This window comes from Meriones unguiculatus, chromosome 2 (genome assembly GCF_030254825.1).
Source record: "Meriones unguiculatus strain TT.TT164.6M chromosome 2, Bangor_MerUng_6.1, whole genome shotgun sequence".
NCBI classification, from domain to species: Eukaryota; Metazoa; Chordata; class Mammalia; order Rodentia; family Muridae; genus Meriones; species Meriones unguiculatus.
In genome coordinates this window covers 184,951,730-184,971,169 of record NC_083350.1, presented here as the reverse complement: position 1 = coordinate 184,971,169, position 19,440 = coordinate 184,951,730, and the positions used below count along the sequence as shown (strand labels likewise).

The 19,440-nt window shown below is 43.4% G+C and overlaps 1 protein-coding gene across 2 annotated transcripts in view; it reads right to left on the bottom strand.

Moving 5' to 3' along the window:
* The window catches only part of Pdgfc (platelet derived growth factor C), a 157,158-nt gene extending 140,137 nt beyond the window's left edge, over nt 1–17,021 (bottom strand). For both annotated transcript variants that reach the window (XM_060378484.1, XM_060378483.1), the window contains exon 1: nt 16,537–17,021. Coding sequence is in view for 1 of the 2 variants with exons in the window: in XM_060378483.1 (XP_060234466.1) it covers nt 16,537–16,654 (118 nt within the window). In the remaining variant the exon portion in view is untranslated. The remainder of the gene's footprint in view (nt 1–16,536) is intronic.
* Between the last annotated feature and the right edge of the window lie 2,419 nt (nt 17,022–19,440).

Here is a 19,440-nt window from a genome sequence, read left to right as displayed (position 1 = left end):
CCTCAGGAGGCTCCTGGCATGAAATAATTAAATTTATTTACTAACAGTCTACAAAAAATAAATACACAAAGAAAAATAAATAGATAAATAAATAAAATAAATCACCATTCTTCAAATTTTTAATCATCACAAAAGAAATTCACTTTTGCTTATTAGTGTGATAGGCTTAAATTTGCAGAATAAACTGTACAGAACTTTTGTTTTATTTGATTTGGATTTTGTTGTCTGTTTTCCTAGTACCAAAATTAGATATGAAAAACAGTGAAAATTTATAATCATTTTCAAATTTTTGAGCATAAAAACATTGATTAACTTAGTATGAAAATAACAGTTCATTGTCTCTTTAACCTATGTTGAGGATAATTATTTACAAAATAAGCATACTAAATTTTGTCTTTTCATGGGAACACTAAAAGGAATCTTAAGAATGAAATGTTTGGAATATAAACAAAAAGCCCAAGCACAATGTTTAAGTTACAGAGCTCAAAGCGGAAGATGACTTCTTTAATATATTGGGCTCTGTCCCTTAAGTAGGAGGATTTACACTGTCAAGCTTCATTGGTTCATGTGGGAGTCGCTCCTTCCACTATTTTTTCTTTTATCCTTCAAGAGGGAAATCCTCCCTCTCTGCACCAAAGATCACTGATTTCAAGCAACAACTGTGTTGAGAAACTTTCTTTTGGATATTTTCCAGAGAGTTCTAGAATGGAGTCAGCGAAGGTTTTGGTAGCATCAGAAAGAACCTGAGAAGCAGATGTGCCACACGGGCTTCTAAGGAAAAACACTTCCAGCAGCACTGTAGTGGTGCCATCTTTTTCACCACCGCCCTGCCTGTTGTGTAAATGCATTTATCACATTTAAATTACCACATGTAAAGCAGAGAGAAGACTCAGACTCCCAACAATGCCTCTGATGTTCTTTCCTCCTTAAAAACTTATTAGAGATTAATAATTAAAGATACTTGCCATAAAAAGTGAATATGCATTCTTACAGAAAGTATGTGTGTCAGCTTTTGCAAGGAGACGAAACACAAGCCAAGAGCCTGAAGAAGACGTAACAAACAAGAAGCCAAGGGCCACTGGCCTATCTGTGAAGCAGTCCATATGCAGTGTGCCATCAGCACGCCTAAGTGGAGGCTGCCAGGACACAACTGCCTACATCCAGTTCCCATGGCAGCACAGAGCCAGTCTGCTTGTGCGATAAATGTCACCCCTTCCAACTGGGGCTGACTTCAAATCTGAACATACATGATAAATAAAGGAAACAATGAATGAGTGACTCTCCCTCATAGAAAAAGGAAGTTAATGTAAAATAAAAGCCTGGTTTTATAGGTCCCAAACATGTGTTTCCTTCCACCTAGCATAAGGCTGTCCTGTCTAGGCACCAGGCTTATGTAAATAGCACTGTGTGGTTTTAGTTTGCTTGGGACACCATAAATATTGGCATACTAAATGAACATGTGCTTCCTGCCATGAATTCTGAAATCTCTCTCTCCTGCTTCTGTTTTGTTCATGTGCCAGAGCTACAAAAACTTGCCCATAATCTCATATGTTCAGAGCTCAGAAAATCAACTTTATTTCCAAGGAGGAAGAAAGCATAACCTAGAGTGGCTTTAAAAGAAACAAACAAACAACAAAAACAAAAAAGCTTTCCAATATTTTTGCCTTCTTAAAGATAAATTAGAATTGTCAATTTCAAAATCCCAAGGAACAGAGAGAAAACTATAAAATAAGAAGAAAATACCTAAGTTACATCTTACATTAACTGGAAAATTCAGAAGGAGAAGAGAATCCAAAAGTTAAAGGTTTTGCAAATTGACTTTCAGTAGGACTTGATCTCTAAACAAGTCAACTGCAATGAAACATAATCACAAAGTTCACAGTTTAAAAGTAGTTTTCCTGGAAAGGATACATTTCTGTTTTCTGGTTGAGGAAATAATATTCTAAGTAGTCATCATTATAATCAGCCCATCAGGTTCTTTGTTCATCAGTTTTATTCAGTCTAAGCAGAAAGACTGCAGCAATCCTGTGTGTCCCCTTTTACTTCCTCAAAATGACATGAGTTACATCTCTGGGTTGTGAAACAAAGCACATGACTCAAAGATCTCAGATGATGGTTTAGGATCCCAGTAGCCAACAGCACAGCAGCAGAGCAAACTGTGCTGTTTTTAGTTTTATGTTTTTGGTCAACCAAAACCTACCATCCCAGGCACTGTGCTAAAGATCATTCAACATTTTATTGATTGACACTTAAAAGCTTCAGAAGCTATTGTGGATGTTCAGAATCCACAATAATGTGTGGTGGCTATGGAGCATTCTGAGGTCTTGGAGAAGGAGAACAGCAGATAGAAAAATGGGAAAGGCTTTTAGCAGAGCATCAGGAAAGATGGGCCCTAAACGCTTGTGGGGCTTTGAATAAGTGTGAAGAATTTCCCCTTCAGTCTCAAGCACCAACTAAATGGGCCATATCTTCAGCCCTTGGCAGCTGAACCGTGGTATATACCTGGTTCAGCTCCAGTCCCTCTGTCCTTTACACTCACCCTGATAGATCCTCTAGCAAATAAAAACCAAATAAATGTGTATTAAAGAAATATAACCTTAAAAGTTAACATCATACTCACAAAAAGCTAACCATGCGAGGCTATGAATGGCTAGCTGATGTGTGGTAGTGATCTTCCAGGGAACACACATATCTAACATTAAACTGAATATGGTAAATACACTGATTTTTTTCAATTTATCAATTGTATTTGATAAAGTTGGGGAAATATAGAATGATAAAATAATGGAATGAAAAATATTAAATGTATATTTTCAAAGGAAAGCAAATCAAGCATTAGGAACCTAATATAAATCTAAAAGCTGAAGCCCCTCAATGGGTTGTGAGAATCTTAAAAATAACATTCACATATGTTCTATAGTATGTTATAGTATGTCATATATAGCCATTCATAATTAGCACTTAACTTTTCAGTGTTGTTTTTGCATAGCAAAGACTTCAGTTGTGAAAAGAAACTGTGCTGTGCTCTCTCGCAAGCCTATGCCTTTTGCATTCAACCCATCCTTCCCTGCTGCATTCTGTATCCTCCCAGATTGCTCCAAGATCGATGCCTGTTCTCTCCTGGAGGTAGAAGCAACTTGGGTTCCATCAGCATTCCAAGGTCTTCAGTATATCAAAAGCTTGTGGCTGGGAACACCAAGTGCGTATGCAAGCACATTTGGTTCACTTGTCCTCAGGGCTGTGACAAGGCCATTGGAACAGCAGTGCATGGGGCTGAACTGACCTCTCAGGCCAGATGAATGGTCTCGGGAGAATGGAGATGTCCATGGTGCACACAGGTCGGCTGTGGGTCATCTCGCCTAAGAAAATTTGAGGAAAGAATCTCAGTAGCCCTTGGTAGCCAAAAAGATTTGTGAGTCCTCAGCCCAACAACAGCACTCTCACCTAAGAGCTTGTTCAAATGCAAAGTCTCCGGCTCCACTCGAGGCCTGTTAGCTCAGAATCTGAATTTCCATCTGGTCCCCAGGTCATGTGCATCTCAGTCTGACTGGGGCAGACTGAACCACAGTTCCATTGTGGGGAAGTTTTCTCACACTGTCCTCACGCAGCTGATCAGGGGGGTTAAAGGGCAGCATCAAAACCCTAGATAACAGTGTTAAGGACACTTTGGCTCACTTGGTGCCATAAGTAACCAGCACTAAACTTCAGATAAAAATCGGCTTCAGAGATTACAAATGCAAGTATAAATATTTTACCCGCAAATGGAAATGTTAATATCCTGAAAATAATTCTTGCTTTTTAAATAGACTGTGTATACAATGTAAGTCTTTGTGTTGGAATGCAGAACGGAAACTACCCATTGGAAGTTGCGATTTCACATATGGAGTGCTGAAACTGAAACAACCCATGAGATCCTGAAAGTGCTCTAGACATAAGTAAAAGTGTATCACCAGACGGAGCTGAGGTGGCAGCACAATTGGCTCTAGGATAAAAAAAGTAACAATAAAACAGATGTGTTCTCTGTTCCAATTTTCAGAGGAATTGGGACAATATTCAGTGCTGAATCCTGTAGGTGTTTCAAGGATCCCATACTTTCTGTGCCCCATCCCACCCCAGTGAGCCGCCAGCAAGACTGGAGCAAGCATGAAGAGAACTATTTATAGAATGTCAAGGCAGGTGATTTGGATCACTGGGTAAGGACCAGCTGCTCAAGCCTGCCACCATGAATTTGATCCTCAGAACTCATATCAATTCTCCTGCCTCAGCCTCCCTAGTTCTTGGATTATAGCTATGTTCCATGGCCATCATGCCTGGCCCCGAGAACCCATGTAAAGGTGAAAGGCATTAGCTGACTCCAGAAAGTTGTCTTTTGACTTCCACACTCAAACGCACACTCACACACAGCCCAGAATGGCACTATAGAAGGCGACAGAACCTTTAAATGGGCAGGGTCTAGTAGGAGGTTTCATATCACTGGGGTCACGCACTTGAAGGGTACAGCAGGGAACAAGCACCTTGGTTTCCCTCAGTTCTGCTTCCCAGCTATACACCTCCACTGTGATATGCTGCCCCCAACCAATGGCTTAGAGAAACGGGTCTGCCCAGTCATGGGTGAGAAGTCCTACCTCCAGGAACCAAATAAAACTGGCTCCTTTACAGACTGATTACCTAGGTAACTGTTTTAGCAGTGGAAAGTTGGATAACACAAAGGCTAATTTACCTTTTCATTTTCCATAATGCTTTACCATTTGAGCAGGAACTCTCTCTGTCATTTGCATCTCAATCCAGAGCGTTTGTATGAAGACAAACAGCATAAAGATGCTGAGTTCACACCTCAGCTGCTGGGTGCAAGATCACAGACATTTCCAATTTAAAAGAAGAATCTTAGAGTGTTTTGATGTTGTTGTTGTTTTAGACTTAAGGCCATTGGACCTATCTGCATTGCCCACGTGGCACGCCTGGGTTGGCTACCCAGAGGCTATTTAAGCTGTGGGCTGGCTTTCCTCAGGGTCCGAGGATTGTTCAAGGTTCCTGAATAAACTGCATTGAAAAAAAAAAGAAATTCTACAAACTAATTTTTTTAACCTGAAGAATAAGAACCTTATTTCAAAAGAAATCTCTCTCATACACGCATTCCTTTATTAAAAATGCATTGAATTTTCTGAAAAAAAAAATGAAATAAAAAATGTAACAATGTTAAAAAAAAAGAGGAAAGAAAAGAATAAAAGAAAAGCACAAGTCACATATTACATAGACATGGTAGTATCCACCGCTGTCGCTTTTCTTTAACGCTGGGAGCCAGAGGACTTATTTCCTCTGTTACACTTCCAACATCAACACTTAAAAGAGTATCCAATATGGTTTGATGTCATCAGTTGTTAAAAGCTTGAAAGGTTCATTTATTCATCGATTTTTACTATGGGTTACTTACACACTCGCTTCCTTTAAAGCCACATAAATCTAACAGAAATGAGGGACGCCAGAGAATTAAGATATGCCATAGAATCAGTATAGAAATCACTTGCCATCTTCTGCTCGCTCTGATGTGTTTATGCCCCACTTTTCCAGAGTCTGTGTTTTGGGCCAGTCTGACACAAGACTCACACTCCATTTCAGAGAAGGAAAAGGAATAGGTTAATGCAGTCAGTAAGTACACTCTACTGAGAGGAAGACAACTGGGGACTAGATTTAAGATCTAATTCTCCATAAATTAGACAAACCAGTGTCATATGAGGTTGGTCATAAGAGGTTCAATCACAAGACAAGTTGAGTTACAATGACCGTAGGTCATAGCTGCTGTTGGATTTCTATTTTACGTGGCCGTAGTCATAGGTCTACACTTGTGAGGCAGACAATTATTTTCCAATTAGTTTAGGCATGTCTGAGCTCAGAAGAAAAATTTCAATTTCAATCATCACATTTTCCTTTATAGAACACAGTGCTACTAAAAAGTAGGCCAGTTCAACTCTTCCCATGGAGTGGACAGATTCACACGGACAGAATCTTAGGTGTTTTCCAGCTCTACAATGAAATAGCAATGGTGAGAATTCATGTGACAGACAAAAACAAACACACAAACAGACAAGTTTACCCCTTTGCTCTCAAGGTAGAACACAGGCACAACCCTATAAAAACATCACATGCAGCCCTAAATTTGGACTGCACATCTATCACTTAACCATCTAGTAAATGACCCAATTTGTTTACACGGCCCTCTAGCTTTTTATGGACTTTCCATAAAGAAGTTATTACATCCATTCCCTTTATTTTGTTTAAGAGTGTTTGAATGAGCCCCAGAACCACAAGCTAGTTAAACAAGCCTCGCTTAGATGGACGTGGGCTCATATAATTCACCACTACCGGGGAACTTTGCAGAACAGTGTTTGTAGTTTGGAAAAGCCGCACATTCCCACATGCCAAAAGTATTTCCTGTGCTTTGTGCAGTTTTAAATGTTCGGCAGATATAGCACATGAGGCCCATTTCCCCGTTTTTTATTCCAGGGCAAAGTGTAGCACTTGCTCTTCTTCCAGAGGCCTGCACCTCCAAGGGCTTTGCTGTGCTGGGTTAGCCACGCTGAGCTGGCTACCAAGGAAGACTGTAAGGGAAGTGGGGAATCCAGACAAGCTAACTGGTTTCCTAAAATGTAAACGCAGGCTCTAGAAGGAAATCATTTTGAAGCAGTTAGCTTAATGAGGTGCCCAACTGATGCCTATTAAAAGTTATCGGAACAGATTAAAAATGAATTTCCACCAGGAAAGAAAAACTCTTTTTAAGAAGCATAGAGATTATTTAATTCCTTATTTCATGTGCTTACTCATACCTTTAAACCTCAAGTCTGCAAATATCCTGAATAAAACAGAAATGAAAGTTAGTCTTTAATGGTTTAGTGTCACTATTTAAGTTTCTAGATTAGCCTCTCAGTATCCTGGCCAGATCTCAACCTGCAGTGCTACGCTATGCCCACTCCATGTAGAAATAGTCATGAAAATTTAGACCACAAGGACAAACAGAGAGAAAGATTCTGTCTCCATCATCATCTGTACCTCTACTGGATAGAACATTGCATCAGAGGCTATGAAAATGTGCCTGTGCTATGACGTGTGCTCTTGGTACTGTGAGCTTCTCCACGTGCTTCTAGAGTGCCAACAACAGCAGAGTGGTGAACTGTACGCATAGGTTGAGACACTATTGCACTGACTGAATTAGATGATGATGATGACCTTATCTACACACACAGCTCTGTTCCCAGATCGCCTCCCTTGAACCAGAGATGTATAGAAACATGCTTTTCAATTCAAATATATCAAATTTTAATTTTTGAAGTGTTTAAAAATCACTTTAATAAATTCAGATCGATTCATGAGTGAATCTATCTTTTATTGTTCTTGAGAGAAACCAGAGCCCTACACATGCGAAGTGTATTCTTCAGCAATCTGACAGCAGGTCACACTTTACCATGCAATACTGTGGCTTTATGGTGCTTCCTAGGTTCTTAAACAATGTAAAACTCAGCCCCCATAATCAAATCTAGGTTTAAAATACAAGCTAGAAGTAAACACTTTGAATTGTCCCAGTTTTCCAAAACCAGTGAGAAAGCATCCACTGTTAAGAAAGTTGAAATTTCTAGGCAGCCTGATCTACATAGTGAGTTTCAGGACAGCCAGTGCTGTATAGAAAGATGCTGCTTCAAATAAAGAAAAGGAAAGTCGAATATTTCTTTCATGTCTTCTGTTCACATCTTGCTCACATCTCAAGCAAACAATCCTTAATGCATAAACACCCTCTGCTGCCATAGAAAGGGAAATTATGGCACTTTAATACCTTCCAATTTACATTTCTAATCACACTAGCTACGAATATGTGTGGCAGTATGGGATATAAGCTGTGATTTATCCCTCAGTAGAAAGAAAAGATAAATTATATAACTGTTTAGAAGACAGATGTCCTTATAAATAGCCAGCAGAAAAGAACTGCCAGAAATGGCATAAGTGTCATGGAAGTCTAACTTCTGCTGTTGACGGTTTCTCTTCTACTTTGTGATGCAAGGGCAGGTGCAGTGGGCAGCTGGGCATACTTAAGCCGGAGGCCTTGTTCCATCTTCCAGACACTGAAGTGCTTAAAATAGCATCCACCCAGGAACAAGGATTTCCTGGAGTGCAAACAGTATAGCCTCAAAGAATGACAACACATCAACACAGCTTATTCACCATAATTTAGTCATTTCTAGTTCTTAACTACCTTAAATATTGTAAGCATTGTTAGAAGTACAGGGGCTAGAATGAACCTCACAAGACACCCAGTGCAGCCAAAACATCTCAGAAAGACTAATAGTCCACTAAACTTGAATTCCTGTTCCCTTATTAAGGTTATCCATGTTTAAGTAAGAGCTTCGTTATACTAATGGCCTGTAATAGAAGCCGCCTCTTGTCAACCTCTGGAACCCTACCCCCGCCTCTGCCTCCTTCCGCATGCCATCTCTTTCATGAATGAAGTGTGAAAATAGCTCTTTGTTTACATAAAGAAGGCAGTACAGAATAGTGAGAACTCGCATAGCACTTGGGAGCTGGACCAGAGATTATGCAGCCTGCTCATCTAGCCAATTCAGTGTATTCCTAACTCCTGAGGAAAAAGGGAAATTCAAGCATTGAGTAATTAACTATGAACACCAATGCAGAATTCTGTCCCTGCATGCACGCCTATTTAGAAAATAACTAAAAGTAGCGATTTTTCAGCTGAATTATAAACATGAAGACAACTTGGTCTTTCGTTATGTTGGCTACCAATGCTACAGGGAGCAGACGCTGAAAACAGCATCAAAACTTCAAACACATGAGCTCAGAACACCTTTCCACTCGTCCAGACTTCACTCTAGCATTGAAACTGTTCTCGCCTCTGTGGTTTTGCTCATGCTCTTTTCTCTCTGTAGTATGTTTCCCTTTACCTCAAACACTCATTTGAAATCAATTCAGCTTATTCTTAAAGGAACACGTCTCCTTGAACCTGCTATCCAGACAAAATCAGCCAATCAAGAAACTATTTAAGTGCCATCAGTCTTCTTCATCCCTACATTATTGTTGACACAGAACTGACAGAACATGAGGTAAAGGACAGTTCTGTCAACCATCTATAATGGTTTTCAAGGACAAAAAATGCCCCAGCACTCAAAAAGGTGAGGAAGGAAGATGGGGAAATTTCAAAACCAGCTTGGCCAAAAAACCGGCTTGAACTACAAAGCAAGACCAAATGTTTAAAAAGGAGGAGGAAGAAGAGGAGGGGGAGGAAGAACAAGTTCTTCTTCACATACCCAGCATAACCCCAACACCTAGGGCAAAGCTAGGCACAGAGCACATGCTCATTATATTTTCTAATTGAAAGCAATGTCCTAATAAAGCATCCAAGATCTGTTTCATAAAGTCAAAACACATGACTCCAAGACCTGTCTTGCAGTCAGACTTAAGTGGAATCTTGCACCAGCTGTGGAAACCCCACTAAGCTAATCGTTTATCTGAATACCTCACGGGATGGTTACAGATGGGCTGTGTACTTCCTGCAAACACAGGGAACAAATAAGCTCCCCCACTGGTCCTCCTGGGAACTTACAGCGCTTCCCAAAATGAAAGACTCATACAGAGTCCCCAAGACCTATCTTATACTATGGGTGCTATGTCTTCCCCGTGGCTACTGTACGCTTACCAATGCACAATGGACACTGTAGCAAGGAAACTCATGACCTTGAACTTCAATTAGCATGCTTCCTGGAGTTGGGATTCCTCACAAGGTATTCAGCAACACACCTGATCTGACTGAGAAATGACTCAACTACTATTGGAAAAGGATAAAGCTGAGTACAAAAGCACCATCATTAGGAGAATTAGCACAAAACAGACATGCACACACACAAAATTGAAAGCAGTAAAGCTAGCCCTGGAATGACAACTGGGTTGACAGCCAAGACCAATGTCCAATAAGGAGGCAATGCTACCTCCAATGGAATAGAACACCATCTGTGAGGCCCAAGATTTAATGTGGAATGAGTACAATACCATAGATGTAGGAGACATGAGCTTAGAATGTACAAAAATACCACATTATAGGCTTGGTTTTACTGATAATATTTGTCGTAAAGCTCTTCTTTATAATTTCCAGATCATTCATGTTCAGATTAAATAATTTCAAAACAAAAATTTCAATGAGTATGAGTCTCTGGGAAGTTCCCTGTGTTCAAATTTTCTTGTTCTGTTGCTCTCCTTGTGGAGACCCTGTCCTCATACTCCAACCAAGGACTATTCATGGAGATAACCCAGAACCCCTGCACAGATGTAGCCCAGGGCAGTTCAGAGTCCAATTGGGTTACATAGTAATGGGAACAGGGACTGCCTCTGACATAATCTGATTGGCCTGCTCTTTGATCACCTCCCTCTGGGGGGGAGCAGCCTTACCAGGCCATAGTAGAGGACAATGCAGCCACTTTTGATGTGAACTGACAGATAAGAAAGGAGAGGAGAACCTCCCCTATTAGTGGACTTGGGGAGTGGCATGCAAGCAGAGGGAGGAGGGAGGGTGGGATTGGGAGGGGAGGAGGGAGGGGCTTATGGGGGGATGCAGAATGAATAAAGTGTAATTGATGAAAAAAATTTCAATGAACTAAACCTATTCTGTTTTAGGCAAGTCATTAATCTATCATTGTGAATTTATTTTCTGATGTTCTTGGCCTAGGAAAAACATCCCAAACCAAACAAACAGACAAAACAACAATGGACCTCTGAATAGAACTGACCATGTAACATATGTAAAATCGATGTCTCCCTTAAAATCTTCCTCAACAGAATAACACACTGTGCTTTCTATAGTTTGCCAAAAGATTTTTTAATATATACAACTCCCTCACAGAACCAAGCTTTTCAATGTCAATTGGCATTGTCAATTGATATTTCATCATTTTTAATTACAGAACTGAAATATTAATTAAAATAACTCATCAAGCAGTTTAGAAACTTGTTGTGCAGCTCTGAAGTTGAATAGTAAGAACTCTAAAGGCAGCCTTTTTAATCATTTGCCAAACTGTCCCATGTTTATACAGCAAAATTATCACAGTATGTATTAGCCAGACAAGCTGATCTATGACTTGAATGAGCTCATTATGAAGCTGTTTGCTTTAATGCTCTTGTAGATAGAGTTTTTATCTCTTAGACTTGCAAAGCACAAAATCTTCTTATATATTTAAAAGAATGCTTTTAAAAGTGTTTCATTCAGACAGCAAAATGCCATTGGCCTCATTAATTCTCATATAATATATATTACATATATAATATATATATTATCATGTTAGCAATTGACTAGTGATCTGCTCATGCATTTACATGAGATGTCTTCTTTCTAAGGCCTTGCCAAGCTTTCTTATCATTGGATCCTAAGATCTTCCCAGGTCAAATATCATCAGCATAGTACTGGTTGCTGATTTGTAGCATTTTAAGGTACAAGCTGTCCATGAGCCAAAAAACAAAATGAAAAGCACACAGATTTTGCTGGCTTTTCATCTATTTCCCATTCTCAAGAGTCTTGGTGCACATTAAACCCTCATCCTCAGAAAGCACAATGTATGCAGACAGTGCACAGATGTGTAAACAGTACTTTTAAGAGAGCAACCAACATCATATCTAGAAGAGCTGCCCATTGTTTGGTACCCACATAGTTGACCAGCAGGACAGGTCAAATAGTATTCTGATCTTTCCCCCCATCCCTTATGGGAAAGGCCAAACATTGTGGAAGACATCTTTAAAGAAGGCCTACTTCTATAGTAAATTCCACAGTCTTGATATAGAAAGATACCCCACAGGAAAAATATTTCACAGGTATGTGAAATCCTGTGGGAACACAGGATTTTTCCACACCCTGATCTAGGTGCTTTAGCTCCTCTGGAGAATAAATCAGACTAGGCCCATGCTCTCAAAGTACTCAGACTCCGTAGTAAGAGAGGGAAGAACAGAAAATTAAATGAAGGGGGAAGAGAAATTCAAGAAACAAGAGAAGCAGACCAAAGCATGGACAGCTGTATGCACCTAACTGTCCTTGACAAGACAGGACAGTTGGCTAGTATGGACTGAAAGGTGAAAAAAGCTTGACCTGGGAGAAGCTGTGTCAAATATCCATGACAACGAGGGTACAATTTGGGCAAAGGCAAAGTGGTCAATATAAGCCAGGGACGTGGGGGCAGCCAACTAAGGCAACAGAGCTTGCAAGTCTGCCTTCACACCTTGTCCAGGCACACACTTAAGAGTGAAGCCAAAAAGCTGCAGAAAGGTGTCAGGTAGCGAGAGCAGCCACAGCACTTTTTCACTTGAGGTCCCTCTATGAGGTCCCTCCAGAGAGCTCAGACCTGCAGTCTGAGCTAAGCTGTCCACTGGGTTGGAAAGATCTACTGTTGGCATGATAGATACACCAACCAGTCTGCTCTGAGTCCCAGGGTTGAAGGCGCTTTTCTCAGGCTTGGAGCTGTGCCAGGCAGCCTGGAATGGCTGGGTCCTTTGTGCTTCTGGAAGAATAGACACACTACAAACATTCCCCCCTTTTTTAACAGAACAGCATAAGTGCTAGGGCACCTCAAGTGGAAATCAGCCTCTAGACAGACTCATGGGGTAAAGGAGAGGGTAAAGTTTTAAAGTTGAAGCCAGACGTGGAAGTAAATACGCAGGACAGATTGCTTAATACATGACTTGGCAATTACATGAATAATACAGAGATATTCTGGCTACAGAAAAGTTTCAAATAAATGCTCTAAAATATAAAAATGAGAATAATCCAACAAAGGAACTTTGATTATGGCATGGTATTTTGACTGAAACAACACAAATGGGGACAACTTAAATTGTCTTGGAAATATTTGATTTGTGGGCATTTTATATAAGTTAATATACATCCGATTATCACCAATTTTTTTTTTAGATAAAAGACATGGAAGTTTATTGATAGAGCTGAGAATAGAGCTGAGAAGTCACAAGCACAAAGGTAGAAGAGAGTGTAAGACAGGTGCGAAGGCGGTTTCAGGAACTCTGGTATGACAGGCACAGGCATGGCTTGGTTGACTGAGAAAGCTATGCCACTCAGCCCGTGCTCCTCAGGCAGGCTGCACCTACCCAGAAAGCTTAGTTCCCACAGCAGCAACTGTTTAAAAGGACTTCAGAAATTCCATGCCCACCTGTAGAGGACCTACAGGGCCTTTATACTTTCTGAATACCTTTCCAATCTAATGTGAACTATATCTGATTAACCATAGAGCATAACCACGGGTGTAGGACCTTCCAAAGCCACCTATCCGGAGGAAAGGACAGTGCTCACCATTGCATAACAGTCCTTCACTCATTCAGCTGCCTCAGCTCTCCCATACAGAACAAAAACCACAGGAGGAAGTTTCCTTCTCAAGCTCCTAGATAACAAAAATAAATGTTACAAAGGTCACACACTAAAAGTTAAGGACTTCTCTGCAGGAAAGTCCTGCTAACCCCAGTCAGAGCCTGCTGCTGGGCACCTTTCTAAAGATCCTCCTCAGTTTGTTCACAAAAGACCTTCCAGGCTACCATCTAAAGGGGTAAGATGGGGGCCAGTTTGTGTAGGTACAGCTGCATGTGGCAGCAGTAGGAAGAAGGAGCAAGCACTAAAAGGGGTGACCAAAAAATTCAAAAGCATGCCATTCTTCCCAAGGTAAGTTGCCCCAAGAACCATGAAGGACTCCATGAGAAAGAACATATGCAAAAAGTGTTGCTCATAAATAAGCCTTCAAAGAAACAAACCCTAAGTCAAAACACAAAATGGTTAAGAGAATGAGGACAGTAAGAGGCAACTTCAATTATGGGTCAATTAAAAGCATTTACATAAGGTAGGTGAAGCATCACCCCACCGACAGCTTTGCAATTGATCTCTGATTGGGCTCCATTCAATGCACAAAATTGGCCCCTTTTGTTTTCATTTGCTCAAGGAAAATCTGGAAAGTTTTGCTTCACACAGGAGCCATCAGGGTATGAAATGAGAGTTTCAGAGTTATAGTGCTTATCTAACATCTCGGAGGCCTGGTCCCATCACTAACAGAGAGGAGAAAATGTAGAAGTATCTAACATGCAAATAGCAAGAGCTACAGCCTTAAAGTGGAGAACAAACAAACAAGTAACTAGCAACTAGATAAATTATGCCAGCCCCTAATTCTGAGTCTCGGTGGCATGCTCTGGGCTGTGTGTAGTGTCTAGCTTGCTTTGCTATAGAACAGATACAGCACCTAATTTCCTTGGAAGGCCTTCACACACAACGCGTCAAGGTGACCCCTGGTATTCTCCAGCTCAAATGGTCAGGAGGGCTCACACCTCTGCAAGTGGACAACCATCAACACAAGTCAGCAGGGTAAGCAAGACCTAAGCACAACCCTATATGAGGGTGAAACAGCTAACCCAATAATGAAGTGGCAATTCCGGAAGTCAAAGAAAAGGAAGAAGAAGCCGTTGTTACTCCAGGAAATTCTGGTCATATTCCAGAGAGATCTTCTTCTGCACCTACCTGTTAGCCTTAAATCCTGAAACCCCATAAAGTGGAAAATTCAACCTGAGCATGTGCAGAAAAATAGCTCTATATTGCCCCCTAGTGCTGGATGGCCCTACCTCTCCTAGTCCGAAAACTAAGGTGAGTAGTGCCTCTGCTCTCTACTTCCTGCTGCCAGCCCTCCAAGAGCTAAACATAGCTAGATCCTCTGCCCACAGATTAGGAAATGACTGGGCTATTTTTAGCATCATGCATCTTAGGAATGAGAATGGCCCAGCCTCAGATGGCACCAGAATGTGTGTGGCCTGGCTTCCTGAACTCCCATGTTCTGAGGATGTGAAGCTTACCCCATGTGGCTGCAGGCAGCTGAAAGCTCTCGGGCTCATTGCAAAGTGGTGATAGCTTGTGGCTCACAAGAAAGAACTGCAAGGACAGAGCAAGGCGACGTAGAGGCAGTTTGGGAGATCCTGGGACACAGCAGTAGCGGATGAACAAGGAGCACCGTGCAATGTTGCTACTGAGAAACTGTTCCAATAAGAAGCAATAGTTTGAACTACACATTTAGTTTGTGCTGGAAGGGACAAAGGTTGGTTGCATCTGCTTCCTGCTTGGGTATAGCTGATGTTGTGGCTCCTTTGATCCCTCAGCTCTCTGCAAGCCCTATGATTATAGGTAGATCACTAGGCTGCCCTTTGATCAGTAGAGTTGGGGAGCCTTAAGGTGCCACATGCCATCACATTAGCTAGGGGTAAGGAGCAAGCACAACAATAAGTGCAATACTAGGTCCTGGCACAGCAACAAACAGCAATGATGAAGAGGACACAGGTACTTTTGGGCCTTGCTTTAAGGTGAACACTTAATAGAGTTGAAATCCAGACGTGCAACCTTGAAGCATCCGCTTTGTGTAGACAATGTTAGTGTTGGTTGTGCAATGCTTGCACGCTATCCTCGTCTCCCAGACGTCACTCACGGGCATCTTACCTGGCTGGTGAAGCGGCACTGTAAACAGATGACAAAGCAGAGAAACATGTGCATTTCTCTTCAAAGAGCAGCAAGAGCCGCCACTTGTAAACACCGTGTTTAATATTCCAGTTTTAGACAGTCTACATTAACATTGTGGTTTCATGTGCGGTATAAAATTTCTGTTTACAAAAGCGTCTCAAAAATGACTTCATAATGGCAGATCAAGAGCAAAGGAGTTTGGAAATTGAATGATGTGAATCATATGGGGTTCAGAGGCTAAGCAAATTACACACCCGAAACTTCCCTGGACTTATGAAAGAAGCTTTTCTCCAGCTCTGTGCAATCCCAGCCCAGGGGAACTTGCATCTGAAAGTTTTCTAAACATTTCAGGTACACTTGAAAGCTGAAAGTAATTCTATTTCCTATGCAGGATTAAGTCGCTTCCAACACACACAAAATAGTCATTCACGAACGTAGGAAAAACACACCCCCAAAGGGTAAGAACTCCAGGGCACAAAGGCACGTAAAAAAAAAAAAGTACAAGAGAAAAGGCATAACCAATTCTGAAAATGTCCAAGTGGCCTCTTGACCTCTGTTCCTCGCCTACTTCGGTGCCTGCCTTCTCATACTCAGTGTTTCTGTTAGGGACGCTGGTACCTTTCCTGTCTCCACTCTTAAGCAGCTCAGCCATACAGACTCATTCATTTTGGATTTCTTCTTAAAGCCAGTTATTTCACTTGTAACTCTGGCCATAGGCCACCTAGGAATGTGGTCATAGCTGACTTTCCCATGCGTTCCCATAGCCCGAGCCACCTAGCCAAGCTGAGGTTGCGGGGCATTCCCGCTCCCGCAGCCCAGTGAGCTCCGGGAGCTGCTCACTCCCGGAATGTCACCCCCACCCGCCTAAAGTGCACGCGGACTCACGGGACTCACATCTGCAGCGCCAGAGACGCGACCATCATCTCCTTGGCTGGAGGACCCCTGCACGCCACCGCACAATGCCAACCGGGACGCGCAGAGAGAAGCGGGAAGGGGAAGGAGAGACTCACCGTTTTGCTCCTTGTCGCTGGAGAGCTGCAACTTGCTGCTCAGGTTGGACTCAGCCCGAGTCCCGGTTCTCTGGCCGGCTAGGGCAGATGTCAGCAGGAGGAGGCCGAGGAGGAGCATTTGGCTGACTGGGGTGAGGGCTCACTCGCGGCGGGCACTGGGGAAGCAGCGACTCCGAGGCTCAGCCCAGCCGGGGGAAGGCTGCGCCGCGGTGGAAGCGCCTGGCCGGCTCTGGCAGCGAAGAATCGCAGGGTAGTTTCCACATAATCCCATCCAAAACTTTTTCCTAGAGCCCTCTTCTGTGTCTCCAGTTTTTGAAAAGGATCAAAGCAAAACCTGGACCTGAACCAGTTTCCCAAGGTTTAAACAAATCCTGAGCTGTGCCGAAGTGCCGGGGGTGGGGGGGTAGGCGAGGGAGGAAAGAGGGGGTGGGGACGCGGGGGAGCGGCGCTGAGTCGTGGCGACTCCCAGGGAGCACCTGTCAGTTTGGGGGGCCGGACGCAGGCGAGGACTCGGGGTCCCGCCGAGCCAGTCTGGAAGCCAGGTCGGCAGCGAGGCGAGCACCTTGGGATCAATGACAAAGCTGCGGACCGGAGCGGCCGGCGGCGCCCCACCCCCACCTGGGGGGAGGGGACCGTGCCCTGGGAGCGCCGCGCGGGTCCCGGGCTGGCAGGGAGGCCGCGGGGGCGACTCGGAGCTGGCCCCGATCCACCTCAGAGCCGCCGCCTGGCTGCAGTCGGCGGCCCCCGAAGTCCCTCTCCCCAGTCCCGAGTACCGGCGAAGCGCTGCAGGAAGCCGGGAGACCCTGGGCGGGAGTCCCGAGCGCTCGGACGACTGCCCTGCGGCAGGGCTGGGCGCACGGCTGGGGAGCGGTGGCCGCCGTGCACGGGCTGTGCTGGGAAGGCCTGGCTGCCCCGAGGACCGCGCTAGTCCCCTCCCCGTCTCCACCTTCCCCCAGCGGGAGGCGCGCGGGGCGCGGGGCGGGCGGCCGGGCGGGCGCGGGGGGCGCGGGCCGCCAGCTGGCGGGCCAACAGGTGCTGGCGCAGACAGGGGGTGCTGCTGGGCCCGCGGCAGACGGAGCCCACACTGCGGCGAGGAATGCCGCCAGGCGGCCCCGGCTTCCTTTCCCCTGGGCGCCCCTAACCCCAAATAAGGAGCCTGCGGGCTGCTCCAGGACGCCGCAAATGCTCAGAGAAAAGTAGGAGAGGACAGACACTCCTCCTCTATGGTTCTCCTTGGCTGTGACTTGTCTTTCATTTCTAAGGGGATCCCCACTCCCAAAGCTCTTTGCCAGGACCCGTGGCCAGAATTCTGCTCTGAAGGAGGAGGGTTGAACTCCAGATCTCAAGAATGGCTCTGTAGGAAGGAGGATGAGTAAAGCAAAAGAAATAAAGTTCAAGCTGTAACCTGAATGAAGCCATGCACCGCAGTATCCAAAGGCACTTTGTCATGGAACTGGGGGTGGAGCAGCAGGATGTAGCGTGGCAGTGAAACTCAGCTCCTGGAGTGTCTGGGGAGCTGTGCGGCATTTCATGCACTGTCCCAGGCTGTCCTGGGGTCCCTGATATTTGAACTGATTGCCTTTACGCAAGTAGTGCTTCGTGCTGAGACCTAAAGTTCTTAATGGGGTTATCTAAAACCAAAACAAGCAAACAAACAAACAAAAAACATGTCAGCAGGGTCTAAGGAGGTTCCGTGTGCAGTGAAGTGTCTGTGGCAGGATCCTACATGCTTTCCTTATCAAGGGGCAGAAAATCCTCCCGAAAGTGTTGAAGGCACAAGCAGAGTCTGAAAGCTAAAGAAAAAGATGCATCTTTTCTGATAGTAAAATAGAAACTTTAAATGAAAGAAACAAAAATAGCATTATATCAAGCAAAAGCCTTTCTGTGCAGTCAGATGTATTGCCAAATCTTTTGTCGAATCAGTGTTTGCAATTCAAGCACAAAACCAAGGTAGCCGTATTCTCGAAAGCCAGGCGTGATTTGGGGCCAGGGATAGACTACTGGACCAATCCCTATGATAAAATGTCAAGCCTTTTCTCTGTTCCTGGACACCGCTGGGGCTTACCTAGCCAGATCCTAGTCGGCTCCTCCCCTTCCAAATGGGACTGGACAGGTTGTTCGTTATGATAACTCCTGTTTGCTATCCAGGAAATCCTCAGCACCAAATAAATAAAGGTGCTGTTCTCTGTGAATGTCCCATTCATTAATCTTTATTCTTTGGTTTCTACCTTCGAGGTGCTGGACATAAAGACGAATAAATCCCGTGCGTAGAAGACTTTAACAGTATGCATGTTGCTGAGCGGTGATGGCGCATGCCTTTAATTCCAGCACTCAGGAGGCAGAAGCAGGAAGAAAGAAAGAAAGAAAGAAAGAAAGAAAGAAAGAAAGAAAGAAAGAAAGAAAGAAAGAAAGAAAGAAAGAAAGAAAGAAAGAAAGAAAGAAAGAAAGAAAGAGAGAGAGAGAGAGAGAGAGAGAGAAAGAGAGAGAGAGAGGAAGGAAGGAAGGAAGGAAGGAAGGAAGGAAGAAAGAAAGAAAGAAAGAAAGAAAGAAAGAAAGAAAGAAAGAAGGAAAGAAGGAAGGAAGGAAGCTAGGAAGGAAGGAAGGAGAGAAAGAGAAGGAAGGAAGGAGAAAAGGGTATGAATATTGATGGTATTAGTCTTTTTACTTTATTCAAGTAAGCACTTGAACTTCAGTTCAATTCCATAATTACACACATGTATCACAAGACTTTTGTACATTTTTTAATGTGGTAGGAGAGGAGAGCCCCCAATTTAAATCAGAACGAGATACAAATCCTTACAAGAGGATCTATTTGCAAATTAATCCACTAACGTCTACGTTTTGTAGCTCTCTGACCAGGGTTTTCTAAATGAGCCTTTTGCATCTCCGTCCAGTTGAGGCTCA